This window comes from Anabas testudineus, chromosome 5 (genome assembly GCF_900324465.2).
Source record: "Anabas testudineus chromosome 5, fAnaTes1.2, whole genome shotgun sequence".
In the NCBI taxonomy this organism is placed as follows: domain Eukaryota; kingdom Metazoa; phylum Chordata; class Actinopteri; order Anabantiformes; family Anabantidae; genus Anabas; species Anabas testudineus.
The window spans coordinates 7,363,369-7,382,674 of record NC_046614.1 but is presented as its reverse complement, the minus strand read 5'-3'; the positions used below and the strand labels follow the sequence as shown (position 1 = coordinate 7,382,674).

General features: G+C 39.2%; 1 protein-coding gene across 1 annotated transcript in view; it reads right to left on the bottom strand.

The window, feature by feature from the left end:
- suclg2 (succinate-CoA ligase GDP-forming subunit beta) overlaps positions 1–19,306 on the bottom strand; it is an 81,804-nt gene that overhangs the window by 44,895 nt on the left and 17,603 nt on the right. Inside the window, exons 2-4 of the mRNA XM_026348569.1 lie at positions 17,790–17,931; positions 1,768–1,867; positions 633–723 (exon numbers count right to left, since the gene is read on the bottom strand). Coding sequence (XP_026204354.1) covers positions 633–723; positions 1,768–1,867; positions 17,790–17,931 — 333 coding nt within the window. The remainder of the gene's footprint in view (positions 1–632; positions 724–1,767; positions 1,868–17,789; positions 17,932–19,306) is intronic.

The following is a 19,306-nucleotide window of genomic DNA, read 5'->3' as shown; positions in this document are numbered from 1 at the left end:
GGTTTTGGTACAACAATTAGACAGATTTCAGGTCATGTAATGATCACATCAAGTTTTATCAACTTTCGTGTGAGCTTTTCACTTCTGCTTCTGCATGACACAAGTGTGACAGACATTTGATTCTATCTAAACTCAAAAGTAGGAGCAGGAGCTGGGTGTAAGGAGGGAGTAGCTTGGGAAAAACCAAGATGAGGAGACACCAGGAAAAAGTGAGAAGTGAGACAGGGTGAGAAGGTTTCATCACCTGGAAATTTCTGTTTTGAGGTAGTACTGCATGGAGCATGCAAGAAGAGAAAGTGATATTCCTGCTTGTTAGTGGCACACAGAAACTGTTGTTTACCAAACACTTTAAATTCACAGTGGGCTCAACTCAATTTATGCAATGAGCCATAACACCAACCAGCACAAACCCACAGTAAACACCACTGGACAGCTGCTATTTAAACATAGCATAAAAAAAAAACCATGAACCACAGAACCAGACTGCCTTCACAGTCATTAATTTTACACCACTGCATTACTTGAGTCAAAATGCCTTGAAATGAGGTCAGAAACAAAAAAACAAAACAAATAAAAATGCGAAAAAAGAGCAAAGTATGTTATTCTTTCCTTCAGTCTGCTTAGTGGCTCACCGTTTTGACTTTCACTCCATCTTTAGGTGTCTGTTTGGTAGTCAGGTTGAAACCTAGCATCTTACGGGCCAGCTCGCCAACCACTGCAGGGCTGAAGGAGAGATGTCACCGGTCAAACAATATTCCTTTTAACCATCTGTCTTTATTATAATAAATAAATAAATAAATAAATAAATAAACACTGAAAAGCATACACTTAAAAAAATGAAAGATTACAAATAGTGAACTGGCAGATGAATAAGTATTTCGTTATCTCTCCAGAGATTTGTTCAGTTGCAGAAAGATACGTCTCAGACCTTTCTAGGCATTAATGTAACATATTCTGACAGAGCACAGATTTCGGAGACACTTTGGTACATCTACACATCGCTGTGAATGAACCTCTGCTCGTTCTTTCTGTTTCCACTAAAAGCAGTCTGCATGCCAGGGCTGCTTCTGTAAGCCTGCTCTGGTTTTGTACAAGAATACAAATGAAGCCAGGGGTTGTATTCATTCTTTGATAGATGAGAGGAAGGTGAACTGTGCACTCATGTCACTGTCTGGGGACGATGAACTTCAGCATATCTCACTTTGAAAAAGTTTCAGAACCCTAAAGTAGGGTGACGAAGATACATTTCCAGGACAACTGTCATAAATCACCTTTTGCCTTTAAGGCGGCAGTAAGTGGTAGGCACCTTTAATAAAAAGGTAGCATTGCTGTACCATATGTAAAGTTAAAATCCAGTGCCTGAATACAATATCTTTCAAAATGTTGAACTTCCTAAAAATGCAGAACTGAGCTAAGCTCATTGAAGAAATATATCTATCACAGATGTAATAGTTTGCAATTTTAGGCTAGAAGAAAAGAAACCTCAGTAGTGGCACAAAACCCTATGCACAAAGCTTCTGCCAACTTTAAAATGCTTTTTTCCCACATTTAATTTAAACTAATTGCTCTAAAACAAAACGTGTGGAGAAAGAAAACATTTTTATTTGCAGCACATGTAATTCTGATTGTGTAGTTGTACCTAGGGAGCATCTTCAGAGAGCTCTTTGAGCCTACACACTCTAAACGCCGCTGTCATCGGAGACAGAAAACATGAATCTATCTCCTACAGTAACTTACTGTAAGAAATGCACAATGGGGCATACTTACTCCTTAGTTAAGTGCACTCCACCTTTAAGGCCACTGTTGAACACCCCCTTGCCTCTGCCCCCAGCCAAAATCTGTGCTTTCAGCACAATCTCCTTGGCATCTGAAATAAAGACAGAAACAGATGAGACAGAGATACAATAGGAGGGGGAAAAAAAGGATATAAAAAAAAAAAGAAGTGAGATGGGGCACTTCAGATTTTGGCTCAGCACCTTGAATGTCTGACAATTATCTGTCTGACTCAATGAAGAGGAGGAATAGCAAGAGAGGTGAGTGCAATGTGTGAAAATATCAGGGACCATATCAGGATGGTCAGATTGCACATTTGCCATCCGCAAAGAACATTGTGCAGGATTATTAATTTGAATGTAGTACAGGAATAACTGCAAGAATATTGAAATTCTCATAAAGATCTTTCAAACAAAACTACTCAACTGCATTTGCTCCACTGGATTCAAATGAATTGACAGTACCTGGCCTCTCATTAATCTGTAGTTCAGGGATGCGTTGTGTTGAGCATGTTATTTACATCCTTTGTACTGATAATTACATATCTTCTAACAAATACACTGGCTCCCAACAGACCAACAATGATGATTTGTTTCCACTAATTCCGTACAGTACTGGGAATCTGAGGCTGTAACAATCAGCTTTTCCCGTGTTTTGTGTAAAGTTCCTTCACGTGAGGTAATAAACAACTCTGTGCTTTGGTTTCCACTGAAATCATTTATTCATCATTGATTGCCATTGGTTCCCCCCCCCCCCCAGCTGTTGCACACACTGCATAAGATGTATTTTCATCAAGATAAGCTTTTCCCAGCTCTACTTTGTAGTCTAGCTAGGCACTTTTTGGATTTGTTGAGCTCCATGGACAGTGTGTTCATTCATAATGAGCAGCAGCTGCTGCTGGCCTAGGCTTATGAATGTGTAGCCCCTTTTACACTGGTAATTCAAAGAGTGATCACAACACCAATATACTGCTTAGCTATTGAGAATAAAAAGGTTCTATGTGGGGGTCATCATTTACTCTCCTTTAAACTGCCTCAAGAGGTATTTTCAGATGCAGAGGTGTATGGTTTCACCATGTCTACCATTCAATAATTATCAAGACAATTAAAGACATGGTATTGTAACCCTGTCTGACCCATTTTAATAAATATTGAGTGTATTTCATACATATCCTCAATATCATATTAATCAAAAGTTGTTTCGATTTCTTTAAATCAATCTGTCGACACAACCCAACTTCGTACAGCAAGGTATTTTGGAAGCTATTTACAGTACATAAAATATGTTATTGACTGATCAAGTTCTAACCACAAAATGTTATTGTGGAGGCCTGCACAGAGGTTCTTGGACTTTATGTCTTACGTTTTTTATCATGAAATGTAGTGTGAATTACTTTACAGTGGGACATGAAAGTGAAAACCACCTGTTGGTGGTAGTAGATGAAAAGTGAAGGCAGCATCAAAGATCAGTTGGACTTATGATCTGGACACTGTGGCTATAAAGTTCCATGGCAATCCATCCATAGGATGTTCAACCATGTTACAAAAAATTGGGAAGATTGACAAGGCCACAAAATTCAATAGGTTTCATCCTATCAAGACCATGAAACATATAAAAAAAGCACACTGCTTCATTGATGCGTTTCTTCATTAACAGCATCCAAAAACAATCTCCAATTACATAACCATTCTGCACCCTCTTTGCGGGCCCTGCAATCTTACAAGAACCCACAGATCCTGACTAGGCCCCTTTGCCATCTTTTCCAGCATCCTGCCCGCAATCTCCGTCCATTTAAATGGAGCGAGGACACTTGATGAAAGATGGTGTCTGGCTGGGCTATTATTATCTAGGTGGGGGAGTTCATTCATTGACAGGTGGTTGCCATCAGGGTGGGGAGGTGGGTGGTGGGGAGTGTGGAAGGGGATGATCCACTGTGCTGTAGCTAGAAAGACACCGTGACCTTGGGAGCTGGAGCCAAGCTCCTCCCTTGACTGCATATAAAAAAAAAAAAAAAACAGACCTCTGCAAGCATGGTGGAGAATGTCTAGACAGGAGGTGGTGAGCTAGGAAAGCCTAAAAACCCTGGCTGTGCTCACTATTGCTGTTGTAAGAAAAGGACCCACAGAAAATAGCCTCTGACAGGGTGGCAGGGATTAAACTAACACTGCATTAGTGAGGCCCGAGAGCTGCGAGGAGAAAAAACGAAAGACAGAATGAGAGAAAAAAACAAAAGTGTGCTCATATGCAAAGGGCTTTCAGAGGAGTCATAAATGAATAAATATGTTAATAAAAAACTGCTACTGCGCAAAATTAAAAAGAGTTCAAAGCCAGATGAAATAGACTGTCCTGCGGGCATGTGCAGCGGAGAGGGACAGCGCAGAGGAAATGGCTTTTGCTTTAAAGAAGAAAAAAAGGAAACAAGTGGAGCAACAAAGTTGTAGTCACACGGAATGTTGCATTGTTGGAGGTGAGGAGAAAGGTAAGAGCGCTGCTCTGATACATGCTGATGAGGACCTTAAAAAAGCAAGATATGGTTTTAAGATGTATTAATTATTAATATATTAAAAGGCATGAAATGTGCCAGAGAAGGTAATGGGGTGAGAACAAGGCAGGTGTTCATTCCTGCTGCACAAGTATTTGATAGAAAACCTGCTTATTATGCGGGACACAAGATATTGTAGCAGTATCAGCAGTTATGAATGGGCACTGAAGGAGCAATGGGCTGGTGATAACAGGAAACTTTGCAAAAGAAGAATCTAAGAGAATCAATTGGTTAACACCACTTTGTGGATATAAATAGATGGATGATAATGATGCTCGGAAAGATCACAATGAAAATGGCCATGTGAGACATGAGCTCATTCATATAGTACAAACTGTGGCAAAATTCAATATTAAATCTCTACACTGAGAGGTCACAGTAATTGAGGGTGACACAGAACCCATTTGTAGTATATACTACGCTAATCCTGCCTAGGATGCTTCCTTGAATGTATGCAAATATGCATATACTGTACTATACTACAGACACACATCAAATAATTTTGTAGTATAGCTAATAATTCGAACTCCCTTCTGAAGAAGGGGGTTGGCTACTATCTAAATAAAAACAGTTTTCTTGGGGACAGCAAGCAGCAATTGCATAATCACTTCCATTTGTATGACACATTGCCCACTGTGAGGATTGGGTGAAAGAGTTTCATCTCCATTTATTTTCTATATCTTGGGGCCAGAGAGGAGGAGATTAACATTGCACAACATCTCAAGTTACATCACATTGGATATATGCGCTCATCATCCTCAGGCCTTACTCATTTACCAGTAATGACTGCAAATCAACTCCCAGTCTACTTGCCAGTGACAGCAGCTGGCAAAGAGGATGTTACTTCTACAATCAGTGTCTTTTACCCTCTTTCTTTATGTGCCTCCCTCCCTTTCTTTCCACAAAGCCCTTGTGTGGCCACCACCAGAGTTAGCTTTGGCCTAATATTTAATTAAGCCTTCGAGCCTGTGCCATGAGGGGGATGTTGGCTGGTAAGGGACAAATATAGGCTGTGTGCCAATCCAGAGAGAGTAAGATGTGGCTACCATCTGCATAGAGAGAGAAAAAGATCAGGGCAGCGTTCCCTATCATGCATGTGTCCTGTAATGAAAGTAATGTGGCGGCTAAATGAAGAAGACTAATCAAACTCTTGGGAGAGGGAAGAAAACAAACACGAATACACACAGCCACAATCACACAGAGCCTGAGCCTTCCTACGGAAAAATGCTAATAAAACAAGATAGAAAATAAAAATGAAAGACCTCTCAACCTTCAGCATCTGGTTTCATCATCACAACACACCTCCTGTTTATGATGATATGCAGGAGAATGTTGATTGCTGCCAAACAGGCAGAAATTAGTGATTAGAAAAAAAAATAAAGGTCTGACATGTCAGTCTGCAAGACCACTGAAACAATGTAGGCATAATCATTCTTCTCCAAGTATTGTTTGGAAGCAGTTCCCAGCATCTAAAATAGATTTTATAATTTGGGGGGTTTTCAGTGCTATAACTAGAAAGAACAACAATCTGTGCATCCATTTGTTTCTATCTAGTGGCACATGGTGTTTCTTTAAATAGCCTTAATTATGTAGTCAACTGCATATTGATAGCTACAAAAAGCTTTTGTCATATCCATGACTCAGTGATATTAGGAACACTAACCTACTGTTGCAAAAGTATTTTTATCAGAACTATCTGATAAGCTTTTCTAACTGCATAGGAAGAAAATTGATTAGGTGACTGAAAGGTATTTTTGTTACCCTCTCTCATGTCCTGCAATATAGAATTAAGAAAAGAGAGGAAATTAAGCAGAGGCATTATATATTCAACAAAGCAGAGTTGAAAAAAGCAACATACATAGACAACGTTGGCCACGGAAAGCAACAAAAGCTGATGACCAAAGCATTAAGAGCTGTAAAGAAACCCCCCCAAAACAACAGTTAGTGACATCACCAACATCCTCCACACAGCAGGTGTGAAGGTGTCGCAATCCATCGTTTGAACAAGACTTTATAAACTGGAACTGGAAATAAGTTTTATAGACTAATGAGACCACGCTTAACCTTCCAGGCAATAGAAAGTGTAAAGAAATCTGCTCATGATCAAAACCATACAGGCTCATCTGTGAAGCTGAACCATCTTCTCATATTAATCTCTTCATCTTATACAGTAGTAAAGCTGTTATTATTTTTGACAAGTTTAGCTTTCCAAAAACTTTTAACATTTCCAATTCTACTAGGCTATGAAAAGGTCAGACAGAAAACGACGCTCCATTCATGCACTGAACCAAAAGGAAAGATAGGAAAATAAACTCTTTGGCGCTGCATTTACCTTGACATATAATGACCTTGGTTAAAGCTAGATATGTTTGCTGGTTTAGTCAAGGTTGAAAAATAAACAAACACTGATAAAGCCTAACCACGCTCTACAAAAACCTTTTCACTGATAGCACGTCGCTAAGACCAAATGCTGAGAATTGATTTAGACACAAAAAAAGTTAGAAAAAAAAAATATGGCCTCTTTGTTCACTGCAACTATGTATATCATTACCATCTCACTGTCTTGTCTGGTTAAGCCCACCATCCCTCTGTCCATCTCTGACTCTAATGATGCCATCTCAGTGCTACTCAGTGGTGGAAAATATGAGCGTCCCGGACCGACAGTGGCACCTCTGTGTGACACCTCCTTCAGTCAACTGCTTGCATGACGGCTGACTCCTCATTAGAGGACAAGTCCACCTAGCTCTCAGACATAGACGGCACTTCTAATGACATCCTGAGATGGCCCTGGTCTTCTCACAGTGATAGAGAGGTGTAGTTCAAATCCCAGACAGAGTTTTTCATTCCCATACAACCAGAGGGGTGAAGGTAATGATAATGGTGCTGTGGAACAATGGATGCTAAATGACCACGGGCATATATGTAGGGAGACTCATTTGTCTTGCAAAGGAGTCTCTGTGAAGACATTTACCTGTATGAAGTCATATCATGAGATAGTTAACTAGAAAATACTAACTCCCATTACAGACCAGACAGAAATCCAGAAAATGCCCCTAAAATGTTTTAAATAAGCGTCTAAGAATCTACACAAATGTAAGATTCTCACTTCTTTTTAATGACTGAACACTTTTCGTCGGTTCAGCACCAACCAGATAAAACCACTCTGAAAACTAGCTGTTCTTGATGCTGATGACGTACAGGTGGGCAAAAAGGCTCCTTGCAATACCATTTTCACTGATGAGTAATGAAGCATGGCTAATGATTAAAGCTCCCTACAACAAAGCACAATGTTGTTTGTATATTTCACTCCACTTCTATAATTTCTACCTCTGAACCAGACTTAACTCCAATTCAAACCAACACAACTAGGTAACCCGTATGTACCATACCCTGACTACAAATAATAGGCTACATGTTCAATTCTACTGGCACATTAGTATCATCCTAATACGACAGAAGGGATATGTGAGCAATAATTCCATGTCTCACCCAGAACATGAATAGGTTAGGATGCGTAATGAGGAGGTGGAAACACTAAGCTGCTTACAGAAATCATCTCTTTGAGAGACAGGCCGCTTTACCCTGCAAAGCCTATTTAGAGCTGTTAAGACAATTTCAGATGCATGGCTTTTTCTAACCAAACGAGAGACCTACGAGCCAACTAATATATGAGATGACAACAGGTCCTTGGAGAGGCCACAGAAAAGTGTTTCTGGCGTTTGTGTCTGTGTCTGAGCTCTTGTAGTATCCATGTGCTTCAGTGCATTTTGCTAGATTCTCAGAATGTCTTTATATGCTAGTGTCAGCAGTTATCACACTGTTTGGAACATGTTTATGAACAACACTGGTGCTGTGTCTGTCAGTGGGCCATAGCACTCGTGTTATTATTATTTTTTCAAACCAGTGGCTCCCAATATTCACTCCCCAACAAATGCATTATTTTGGAAGGAAGCTGAGACTGGAAAACTTTAGACGAACATCTGGCTTCAAGTGTGGTAGGTCAGGCTGTACTGTTTATCTGGAGACTTGCGGGAAGTGGGGTGAGGCAACTGAGGCAGAGACACCTGAAACTCGCAACAGCTAACAGAGGTACTGAACTTTATTTTTCATGAGGCCTGAGAAAAAATCTGTGTTTGAAAGTACAGGCCCAGAAAGAAGGAGTGAAACAATGAATACCCAGGACATAGCAGCAACAGAATGAAGTAAAAAGAGAAACAGAGAAAACCTGAACAGAGATAAGAGATAAAAGGGCCAAAAAAAGAAGTGTCTAAACCAAAGGAAAAACAAATGTCAAAATGTGCAGGTAAAATGCAAAAGAAAGAGCGATGTTGTTTTGACTTGACATTAACAGTTAATAGCTATGTAAATTAACCTCAATGCATTTTTGTAGACAAACTCTGGCCACGTCAAAACAGCAGCATCACAGTTAATAGCTGTTCATTTGTCAAGTGAATTTCTTTTATTAGCATGCACAGAGCAGATCAGTCCTGCAGGTGTATATGGGCTTAAATAGCAATCATCATTATTCCACACAAACAGCAGCAATCTGAATTCTAACTATTTATTATTATATAATTATGTTACTTTGTTCTCGTGCAAACTGCACATTTGCAGTGTACATGTGTCACAAGAGCGCTCCTCATGTACTGATTACAAAGTATCTTGATTTGTTTTGTCAAGTGAGAGCTTTTGTGATCTTTGAGTTGCCAAAATATGGAAATGAACATAGCTGTTCTCTATATCTCTCTATCTTGGGAGACTCCTAAACCAAATTCACATATCAATGCATTAAGCTACATGTGATGTATGTGTCTGCTAGTAGCATCACATGATGTACCATATGACAAGTGTGTATACGAGACTTAAGATATACAGTTTATTTGTCGTCAACCTCAACCAAGCAAGGAAAGCTGTTGCCGTGCTATGTATCTTCACAGACCACAGTGAGAAGAATAGCTGTTACATAAGGCAGATAGTGAGGGGTGCAAGCAAAAAACAGCAAACAAAGCAAGTTTTCTCAACATACAAATGTGTTTAAACTGTTTAAAATACAGTTCTATCTAACTCTCTGACACTGAGATTCAACTTGAACAGAGCTAGTTAAGGTACCACACATTGCATAGTTGTTCAACTCAAAACATATATAAGATCCTAAGGTATCATGTATCTGGTTAATTTCTCCTACCATAATAACTCAAAAGCACACCCATTTGAAATGAACATAATGAAATAGACCTTTCTTCTTTTTGCATCCCTGCTGCTAGCACAGCAAGGCTACCATAATATTTGCACTTGACACAGTGGAGGTGGAAATGATAACCGCTTACTGATGGAAATAGATGGCATGTGAGAGCATGAAGCTGGTAACAATCAAAGTACAATAGACTGTAAGACTGAGGCTACATATTCTTTTGAACTTCACTGTAAAATCAGTTGCCTTGATAGATGAGCAGCAGCCTCAGTGACTTCTGTCCAGTAGACCAATGAGAAGGGGACATGACATGGGCTTCAGCTGGTGTACATAAACACACAAACACACAAAGCTAAGAGGGCCGTCTTATCCCTCACCACTTCAGACAAAGACAGAAGTGAAAGGGCCTCCGTTGAGCCAACTCTTCTCAGCACTAACTGCTACTGTCAGCACTTTTCACCAGAGACTGCTTCATTTTCTGAAGTGGGAAGATGAAAGTGGTCTTTAAAGGTGCCTGAAGTGTTCAAGTGCACAAGGCGGCTCCACAGGGGGAAGTATGAATGAGGAGGGAGGTGATGTGCAATAAGGAGACATTTGGCTATTTTCCATGTTCTAACCATGTTTGACAGTAAAATATTTGTCAGTCACTAGTGGGAAAAAAAAGTAGGTTTCAATGGTCCAACATGGTTTAGAGTTTTCCTGTCACTTTTTTTTTCTCTCCCCCTTTCTGCATGCTATTAAAATGCTGGTTTGTCTAAACATTTTCTCATTGTAACACAGAAAGAGCTCAAATAATCTGATGACAAAGTGCCTAGGCATGTACAATCCATGTAGGCAGGTATTGGATGTGAATAGGAGTGAAATCAGAAAAAAAGGAACACAGAGAGAAAGCCACCGAGAAAAAAGACTCATTGCATCGCTTCTTACGATGTTACTGCTTAATGAAGCATGAATGGCCTAATAAAAAGTGCAATTCAGGGCCAGCATTGACCAGATTTGTTCTATCACTAATGTAGAATCATATATAGGCTTCAAGTCACACACAGAACCAGGACATCCTGGTCCACTTCCATAATTACCAAATTAACCAGGACCTTTGATCAGCGATCCAATATGCACCTTGTTCCAAGACAACTCTATTTGGGCCACAAAAAACAAAGGAAAGACTAAATATTTACATATGAACAGTGCAGCACATAGAAACGTGTGAACAATCTGATCTAAACCAGAAGTTATAAGCAAAGTACATTTTAGGGATATCTTTGAGACTGTTCATGGATTTACCTTTTGGCCAACTTATTGAACCAAAGAGATTTTTCCTTTAAAAACTGATCAGACCTGAAAAGAACTTTAGGTTGGCAGTTGACCATAGCTCTATGACCTCCAGAAGGGAACTCTCTCATTCTGCACCGTCAGCCAGACAGATCACACAGCTACAGGCCTCTCTCTCTCTCTCTCTCTCTCTCATTGTCCATCATCTATATAATACCAAGCTGACACCATCCATGGAAAGGCAAGTACACATTCTTTCAAACATGCTCTAGCCAGCACCTCAGGTATAAGTTGTTGTTAGCGGTTATTACATTAAATACAACATAACTCGAGATAACTTGGGATTTTATGATCGGTCATTGCAGATCAAATATTGAACATTTCCACTGTTCAAACAGCAGTTCCAGTTGTTAATTAAGATTAATTACAAATAAGTATTAATACCCTGATACAGTGGTAGAAATCAGTGTCTACTTCATCAACAAACAGGTTGTATTCCAGTTGCCATACTGTCTGTGTCCACCCTCTAAGTTCCCTAATATGCAAACAAAGAGCCCATTAAAAGTAAGGCAGCAAGAAAGCAAAACAGACCATCCCAAATTGCCTGTTGGGGAAATGAGTATGAGGGTGAGATACAAACGTCATACATGAATAAGGAAGTCCTCTGAAAGGCTTATGGTGTTGCCCATAACAGGGAGCGGTGTTTCTATGACAGATGGCACAGGCTAGGCAGCAGGTTGGGTTGGTGGAGAAACATATGGTAGTCTGTAGATGATTTCATATACAAGTGCCAGGCCCAGTCGGAGGTGTAAATGCTTCTCTGCACCTTGCCAAAGAAATCGGAACCATTGATATCACTAACAAAGAAAAAGTAGTATGACTATGAGCATGTGTACTTCAGTATTTTACTTCACGCCTTTACTAATAGACTATTCTTATGCATCACCGCCTCTGAGAAATGAATCATTCACACATTCACGAGAACATGCCATTCATGCATCTATTTCTCTTTTAGATATCTACACTTTAATTAACTGAAATTATCTGACGAGCAAGGCACTGAGTTATAAGTTTACTCAGTCCTCACACTAAGTATTCATGCATTACTATCAACATCACTAAGTATGAAAAATAAACTTTTGGTATGCTTTAGGTTGTTATTGCAGTAGTACGGGTCAATACATTGTGCTTTATATGTTAAAATGTTAGACAATATTTAAACAATGGACAACATTTTGCTGCTATGTTTATAGCTGGTGGGTTATACAATGCTTTTTTATCTGCCTTTAAAGAAACACTATTTCACTAACATTGCAGAGATATAGTAGAACTTTAATGAAAACAATTATATTATTATACAAAGACAATACAATGAGCTGATACATGCCATTAACCCAATGCCGATATAGCTTTAGCCACATTTATGAAAAATGTTGCCAATTTGGCAGATAAACATGCTCCTTTGAGAAGACGAGCTGTTAAAAGGGTTATATAACGGCTAAATAATGAACTGAAAGCTTTAATGTCAGAAAGCAAAACTGTAAAAAATAATTGCAAATAAATCTTACTGCCCACTAGAATGGGCTGGGTACCAAAAGTTGAGAAATTTAGGTCACTAAATTCAATAGATGTATAAAGGAATTATGCAACATAAGCTCAAGGAGGCAAATAAGGACAGCAAGGAGATTTAGAAAGGTTTAAACAATATAATGGGGTGGAATCCCTCCTCATTGGTTTCTCATATTGAACTTGATAGACGCTTTAATAGAAAATCTGAGGATATTGCCTGTTGATTTAACAAAACCTTTTGTGAACAACCTAATATGACTTAAGGTGATCCCTGTCATATCATCCTGCACAAGATGTTATAACGAACAAGCAGTGTTCATTTGAATTTGACACAGTTAATGTTGAGGAGGTTAAGTTATTTAGATTATTAACTTCCTGATTACACTTCTCCTGGTCTACACAGTATAGTTGGCATATAAATGCATTGCTGTTTAAATGCATTGTATTTACCTGTATTATACTACATACATCTAAAATAAGCAGATTGAAACAATCACTTCAACACACAACTGCGCCCTGGGCCTTGAGCTTCTTTTATTTATTTTTACACATAATTTGAGACACAGCGTGAGTCTCATTCACTCCACTTTAAGGGCTTCGAAAAATTCACAATAACCAAAAAAAAAAAAAAAAAGCCTTTCTCCTTTCTAGAAACGGCCTACCTCTACATCAATAAATAAGTAATGCAGAGACATGTTTGTGAGATGAGCAGATCCTACACGTCTTAATTTTTCCTTTCTCTCACATACCAACCAAGTCTTTTCCTGGAACACCTATATGCATATACACCTGCATGATCAAAGAGGTAGCTGATGTCAAGGAAGCTCACTATTATTCAGTAAGTCAACATATCAAACTAACTATTACACTAATAGGCACACATGAGATTTGAAAGCCATGAATAAAAACTGCTCTGTTTACACTGAATATTCATAGCTGAGTGGAATAAATTAAAACGATTTCTACCTCTGTTAATTGTGATTCTGGCAGTGAGACTGCGCTGAGCACATAGAAATGAAAAAGAGCAGCAGAGACTGAAGTGAATGAGGTCTGAGAGAAATTATGGTGACTTTAAAAACTGAGAACAAGACATATACAGAAACAGAATAATACAGATCACAAGACAATTTGTCAAAGGCACGACAATGATATCAGTAAAGAGGGACAACATATTCTGAACTCATCTGATATGAGGTATACATATACAGGAGTATATGTCGCACCCATTCATCACACAGGCTCAAAATGCAGTGAAGATACGGTAAAAATCCGAAGCAATGTTTTTTTTTCTCATGGCCACTTTGTCAATGAATGATTGCTAGGGGGTGTAAGAGGCATGGCAGACATGAGGAGCTTTTGCAGCAAGGAAGGGAAAATGTGGTTTTGATTTAGAATTCAGACTGAAAATCCATCAAGATTTGCTCAACAGATGCATCTGTCAAGTGGGTGGCACACACAAAGTGGACTGCATAATCACGTTCTCTTTGGCTGTTGCAGGGGCACAGGTATGCGAATATGTGTGTGGATATTTGTATGAATGTGCATGCCAGTGCATATCTGCTTCAAAGGTAAAACACAGAATCTATATTAATTACTGGGGGTTCTCAGATATCTCCAAACTGCTAGATAGCAACCAATCCTTTGTGAATACCGGCATACATATATACCTCACACCTCACATTATAAAGTATACTCACATTACTGCCTAAGCAAAGGTTATCCCGTCTCACATTGACTGGAATTGTAAATCATTATCAATGACATACAGACATGAATACATACATAACTTTGTTCAGCAAGTGAGAGATGCTGAATGAAAACAAAAAAAAAAACTATTTGCGTGAGCCACAGGTTTATTTGAATTATTACCTTTAGGCAGGTATGCACGTGCATCATTGCTCCACGGAAGACCAAACTCTGCTTTCTAATTAAAACTGACAATGTGATTATATATTTTTGCAAAAAACCTGATGGCATTATCATTTCTTTTCACTAATGGGCACAGTTCCTAATTAGAGAATGAATTAGGGTGCTCTCTTATATTTTCTTGCTCAGGTCCCTTGCTGTTACATGAGCACCAAGAAGCACTAAGAGAAACTTTAATGTGTTATGACCTCTTCCTCTTTCAGGTAAACACTTGATGAAGTACAGAAATAGAAGTGCTTCTAAATCTTAACTGCACCATTTAATAGTACTCATATTTCTGGGGCCCGTCCCGAAAACCATTTGCTAGGCTCCGGAGCTTAGGTTCTAATAGCAAATATCCGGAGCTTTGTTGTCCAAACTAAAAGTGCAATGTTTACTGTGGTGAATGAGAAGGATGTCTGGCAGACAAGCTGAAATATAGTCTGGCCAGCAATTAAAATGTACATGGCCTCACAAACACACACCCACACAGACACAACAACAACAACAAAAACAACAACAAAATTAAAAACTTGGGATATGGGTCATTGGTTTTGGACAGACAGCAGGAGGTGGGTGCCACTCTTTCTTTATCCCAGCGGAATATGCAAGACAAAAACTTCAGACTTTCTAACTCCCTGCACAGCTTACCCAGTATGGGGCCGCAGAAATCAAAGCCAACTTTCCATGAGCCATTAGCTGGTTGTGAGTCACCCATCTGCCACAATGTAAACTCTCCCCTAAGAGTTGTCATTCAAGTTAAAGGGAATCAATGGTCCATGTCGGATATTTTTTTTAATGTTTTGATAGAGGAGAAAGATTTTAAGCTATTTGTCCTCAGCAGTAATAGAACAAATCAATCTGTGTCCACTTTAGAAGAGTTGGACCACTTTATAGTAAATGACAGGAGAGAGGACTTTTTATATAGCATAGCTGCAATTGAACTGTCAACTTAACCACTTCATGGTTAAGTGAGTGTAGCTGAGAAGAGAACACTGCTCGGTGTGCATGTGTGTGCGCATATGTCTATGCGCCTATATAGGCATGCTTACCCTACACATGCCAATCATTCATGTCTGTGATTCCATTGCTTGCTTTGAGAATAGATTCAGGGACTCACAGCTGAATATGAGCAGAACATGGAAACCCATCTAAGTCAATCCTAGTCAGCTTAGATACCTTAACCATCTCCATCCCCTGTACAGAGCAATCCCCCATGTCCTTTACTGTGGAAAGCCATGAAATAGAGCTATATCCAGGGTTGGCTTCACATCCTACTACCTACTCCCTGACCCCAAAAGAGTCAGGGCTTAGTAGCCCCAGTCTGTATTTCAGCTCAACAGATCTTAACTGAAGAGGTTACTGATCTCCCTCTTTCTTTCACTCTCTATCACATTTATGTGTGACCTAGCATGGCCCAATGAGTCGAACACATTGTGTAACTGAAGAAATTAACCACTGGGAGATGCTTTCTTGCATGCTTTAATAGCGAGCTAGCAATAGTCACAGGATAGAACGTGAGAGAAAATGGAAATGTACTCTGAACTGAATGCACTGCTAATAATTATGACCTTGTGATTGACTGTTTAACATGTCTTAGCCATTTCTGGAAGTAATGGGGTCCAAATGAAAGTATAAGTTTGCTGCTGCTGGTCTTGAAATATTGGTTGAAGAAACCAATAAAAAATATTTCAACTGCAGTCATGCAATTACTCCTACTGCAGTGGACAATCTGCAATGATAAATCATTTTCAACCACTATTTGTATGAAGGTCCTTTCCCTCTGCACATATTTGGCAGTTCAACATATGAATGCACTACAATACAATAACCCAAAAGTACAATTTTGTGCAGTGATGCGTTCAATGCAGGACCAAACTCATAATTTTGGACAAATACCATCTCTCTTGCTAGTACCTAAAAAAGCACTTTAAGTAAATCAACATTTGAATCATCCTGGGTTTTATTAAGCTGTCTGTTCCTTTCCAACTCTTCAGTCCCATGTTTTCTGTCTCGCAATTTCTTTCTCTACTAAGTAATATAGGTACTGTCAAAATTGATATCCTCTTCCACCTATTTAGTGTATATAGTTTAGCTTTTTTCCATCTTAACCAGAGCCATTGAATGCAGTGCCCCAGGCGCTGGAGCCCAAAGACAGCAACAAGACCAGTACCTCATTGGCTGAAAAGCCAACCTGGATGCACTATCAGAAAGCTGTTACTGTAGTTGGAGAGGACAATGAATAAAATATAAAGCTAAGGGTCGAAATATACACTGTATGTGTTGGGCAGTTTGGTGTGTGGGAAGAAAGTCGAACAGGGAACGTAGGGGATGGAAGAGAAAGCTATGTGTGGGTGCATACAAATGTGTGTTAAATCATCTTTGTTCATGCAAGAACAATTTGAAGATTTGTGCCACAAGAACAAAATTAGAGTTTTAGTCACTTCGATCCAATGGTTTTGCTTGAGTGTTGGGGGGGGGGGGCAAAAACCCAAATTGTAACCAAGAATTGAAAATAAATAAATTAAAATCAAAAAAGCATGCAAAGCAACAGAAACTGAATAGGAGAGGTTGTGAAACAAATTAGCACGGATGAGTGCCATGATGAAAAACCGAACAGGCACTGAACTCAAAAAGCTCAAAAATAACATGGGCTTCCACACATAAGCAAACAACATAAAGACACGATTAAACTTGATAAAACTTCAGCCCTGATTAACTACAGCCTTTGCACATCCAGCAGGGCCAACGAGCAATGCAGAACAAATAGGACTGTCAACTGTTAACAGTGCACAGCAGTCTCACAAAATGATATCCACATTACAGTTTACAAACCCCTAAAACCAATTCATTACCAAGCATTATGTAATAAAGATTTAGCTTATGTGTAAATCTATACAACATGAGAACAATGCGCAGTGAGGCAGTGCTGTGGCCATGTGTTTAACATATAAACAGACCATTTTAGATGTATTTTAACAAGTCTGGTGTTGCTGGTGCAAAGAGTTTGCAGCACATTAAAATGGCAAAGCAGTGCACAACAAAATAATGAGACAAAAATTCCACTGAACTCAAAACAGACCCATAATACCACTCTTCACAATGTCATATTGCTAATCTGAAAAGCACGACCGTTTATGTAAAGAAAAAAGGAACTGTGTCCTCAGCATTTAGACTACATAAAGTGTAAGTTAGCATCAAAAACATTGTCAAATTTTATTTATTTAGGTGTTTGATCAGACTTTTCCTAATTGAAGTTATAACCTTTCCAGTTCAGTCATCTTTGTATTTCTTAGTAAAATTCATGTAGGCCATGGCTTCTAGTCATAACACAACATTAAACACTGTTTCATAGGACTAAAAGAATAAAAAATATTTCTTAAAGTAAGGTCCACATGAAAATGAAGCTTTAAAACTTAATGAATTATTGATAAAATGTATCGTTGTGGCATTAGTTTCAAACAATACTAATAAATTATTAAGGAAGGCTACTTCTTTATCATCATGTGTGTGAGTGCGTGTTTCCCTTCTACTCACCAAGTCGTTTTGCAGCCTCCAAGGCCTCAGAAGCCGAGTCGGCCACATAGAAGCGCTGGACGGCCACGCCACTCTCTTGCATCAGCTTCTTGCTCTGGTACTCTTGCAGATTCAGCCATCTCCTGGGACTCAACCAGGTGCACTGCAAGGGAAAAAGGGAAAGAGGGAGGCAGAATGAGCAACTGTGACTTGTAAGTTAACACAGTGCTATAAAGTACCAATCTCGAGGGTTCCATCGCGCCTAATGATGAAAATTTTTCCTCTTCAGTTCAACATCTCACCAAGGCAATACACTCTCTGCTGAGTGTTTTACATTACACAACACCAAAACATGTCTAACACCTGCCTCGAAGTGCTCGGGCTACATGCTTTTTACCGTTCCTTGTCTACTACTCCTTGTCTTCCCGCTTACACTCTCTCTCTCTCTTCCTCTCTCTCCTTTTTGTTGTAATGAGGCAGAATGCTGGGCCTGAGCTGTGAGCCGTTTGCTCCATCAGCAGACACAGGCCCTGTCAGCTCCAGCTGTTGTTGCTATTAAAAAGAAATTGGCTTTTTAATGTGACAGAGGGACACAGGCTGTGTTAGAGTTAGAATCCCTCTGCAACAGCACACTGAATTATGTGCATCGATGTGTGCGTGAGTGGATGTGTGTGTGTGCATGCAAATGTTTTCACAGGAAAGATCTTCAGGGAGTCGTTAAGAAGAGAAAGGCCATTAAAGTAAAGGGAAAACAAGTATTGTAAGGTAAATTATGGTTCAGCATGGAAATGCTCTTTCAGTGTGTGGACTGTGCGAGGATTAAACTAAAATGATGATAACATCACAATTGCACTGAATTATGGTGCTCACTAAGTCAAGTTAAACTGACCTCAGCTGTTATTCAGTGTTACATCTGTTACAGCTGCGCAAGACGTTAGCCGTTTGAGCGCACCTGCAAGAACATAAGAAGATAATGTCCTCTTGAGATAAGATGTTACTGCATAGCATGTTGCTGGCATTTACCATCATTTTTATGGCAGGATATTATTAATGATACACTTTTAGTGCTAAATCAATACAGAAAAAAGCAAATGTTGCATAATGCCAGGTGTGATTAAGTTTGCTTGGTAGTTATTCTGCTCTTAACAACCATTACCAGTTTTGAAGGAGTAGCTGGCTGCTCTGTATTCATCAGTGAGAAAAATACAATTATTATGAGGACAAATACATAACCTAAAATATGACAACAGGATAAAGCAGCGCACTACACCTTTACAAAACAAAACAAAAAAACTAAACCTTTTGCTGTAACCATACTAAAACAGTAATATTATTAGGGCTTATTAGGGGTTCATACTTCTGTTTTGGTTTGGAGTGAAACGTGCATTTTTACATGCATGCAAGTTTACACCTGGGAGCATGACTAAGTTTTATTATATGTATATCTGATAATTACCATTAAGTGTAAGGAACTGACAGCATTTAGCATTGATGATGATGAAAATATCAGGCAAGAGTCAGCACGTTTAATGCTTGAT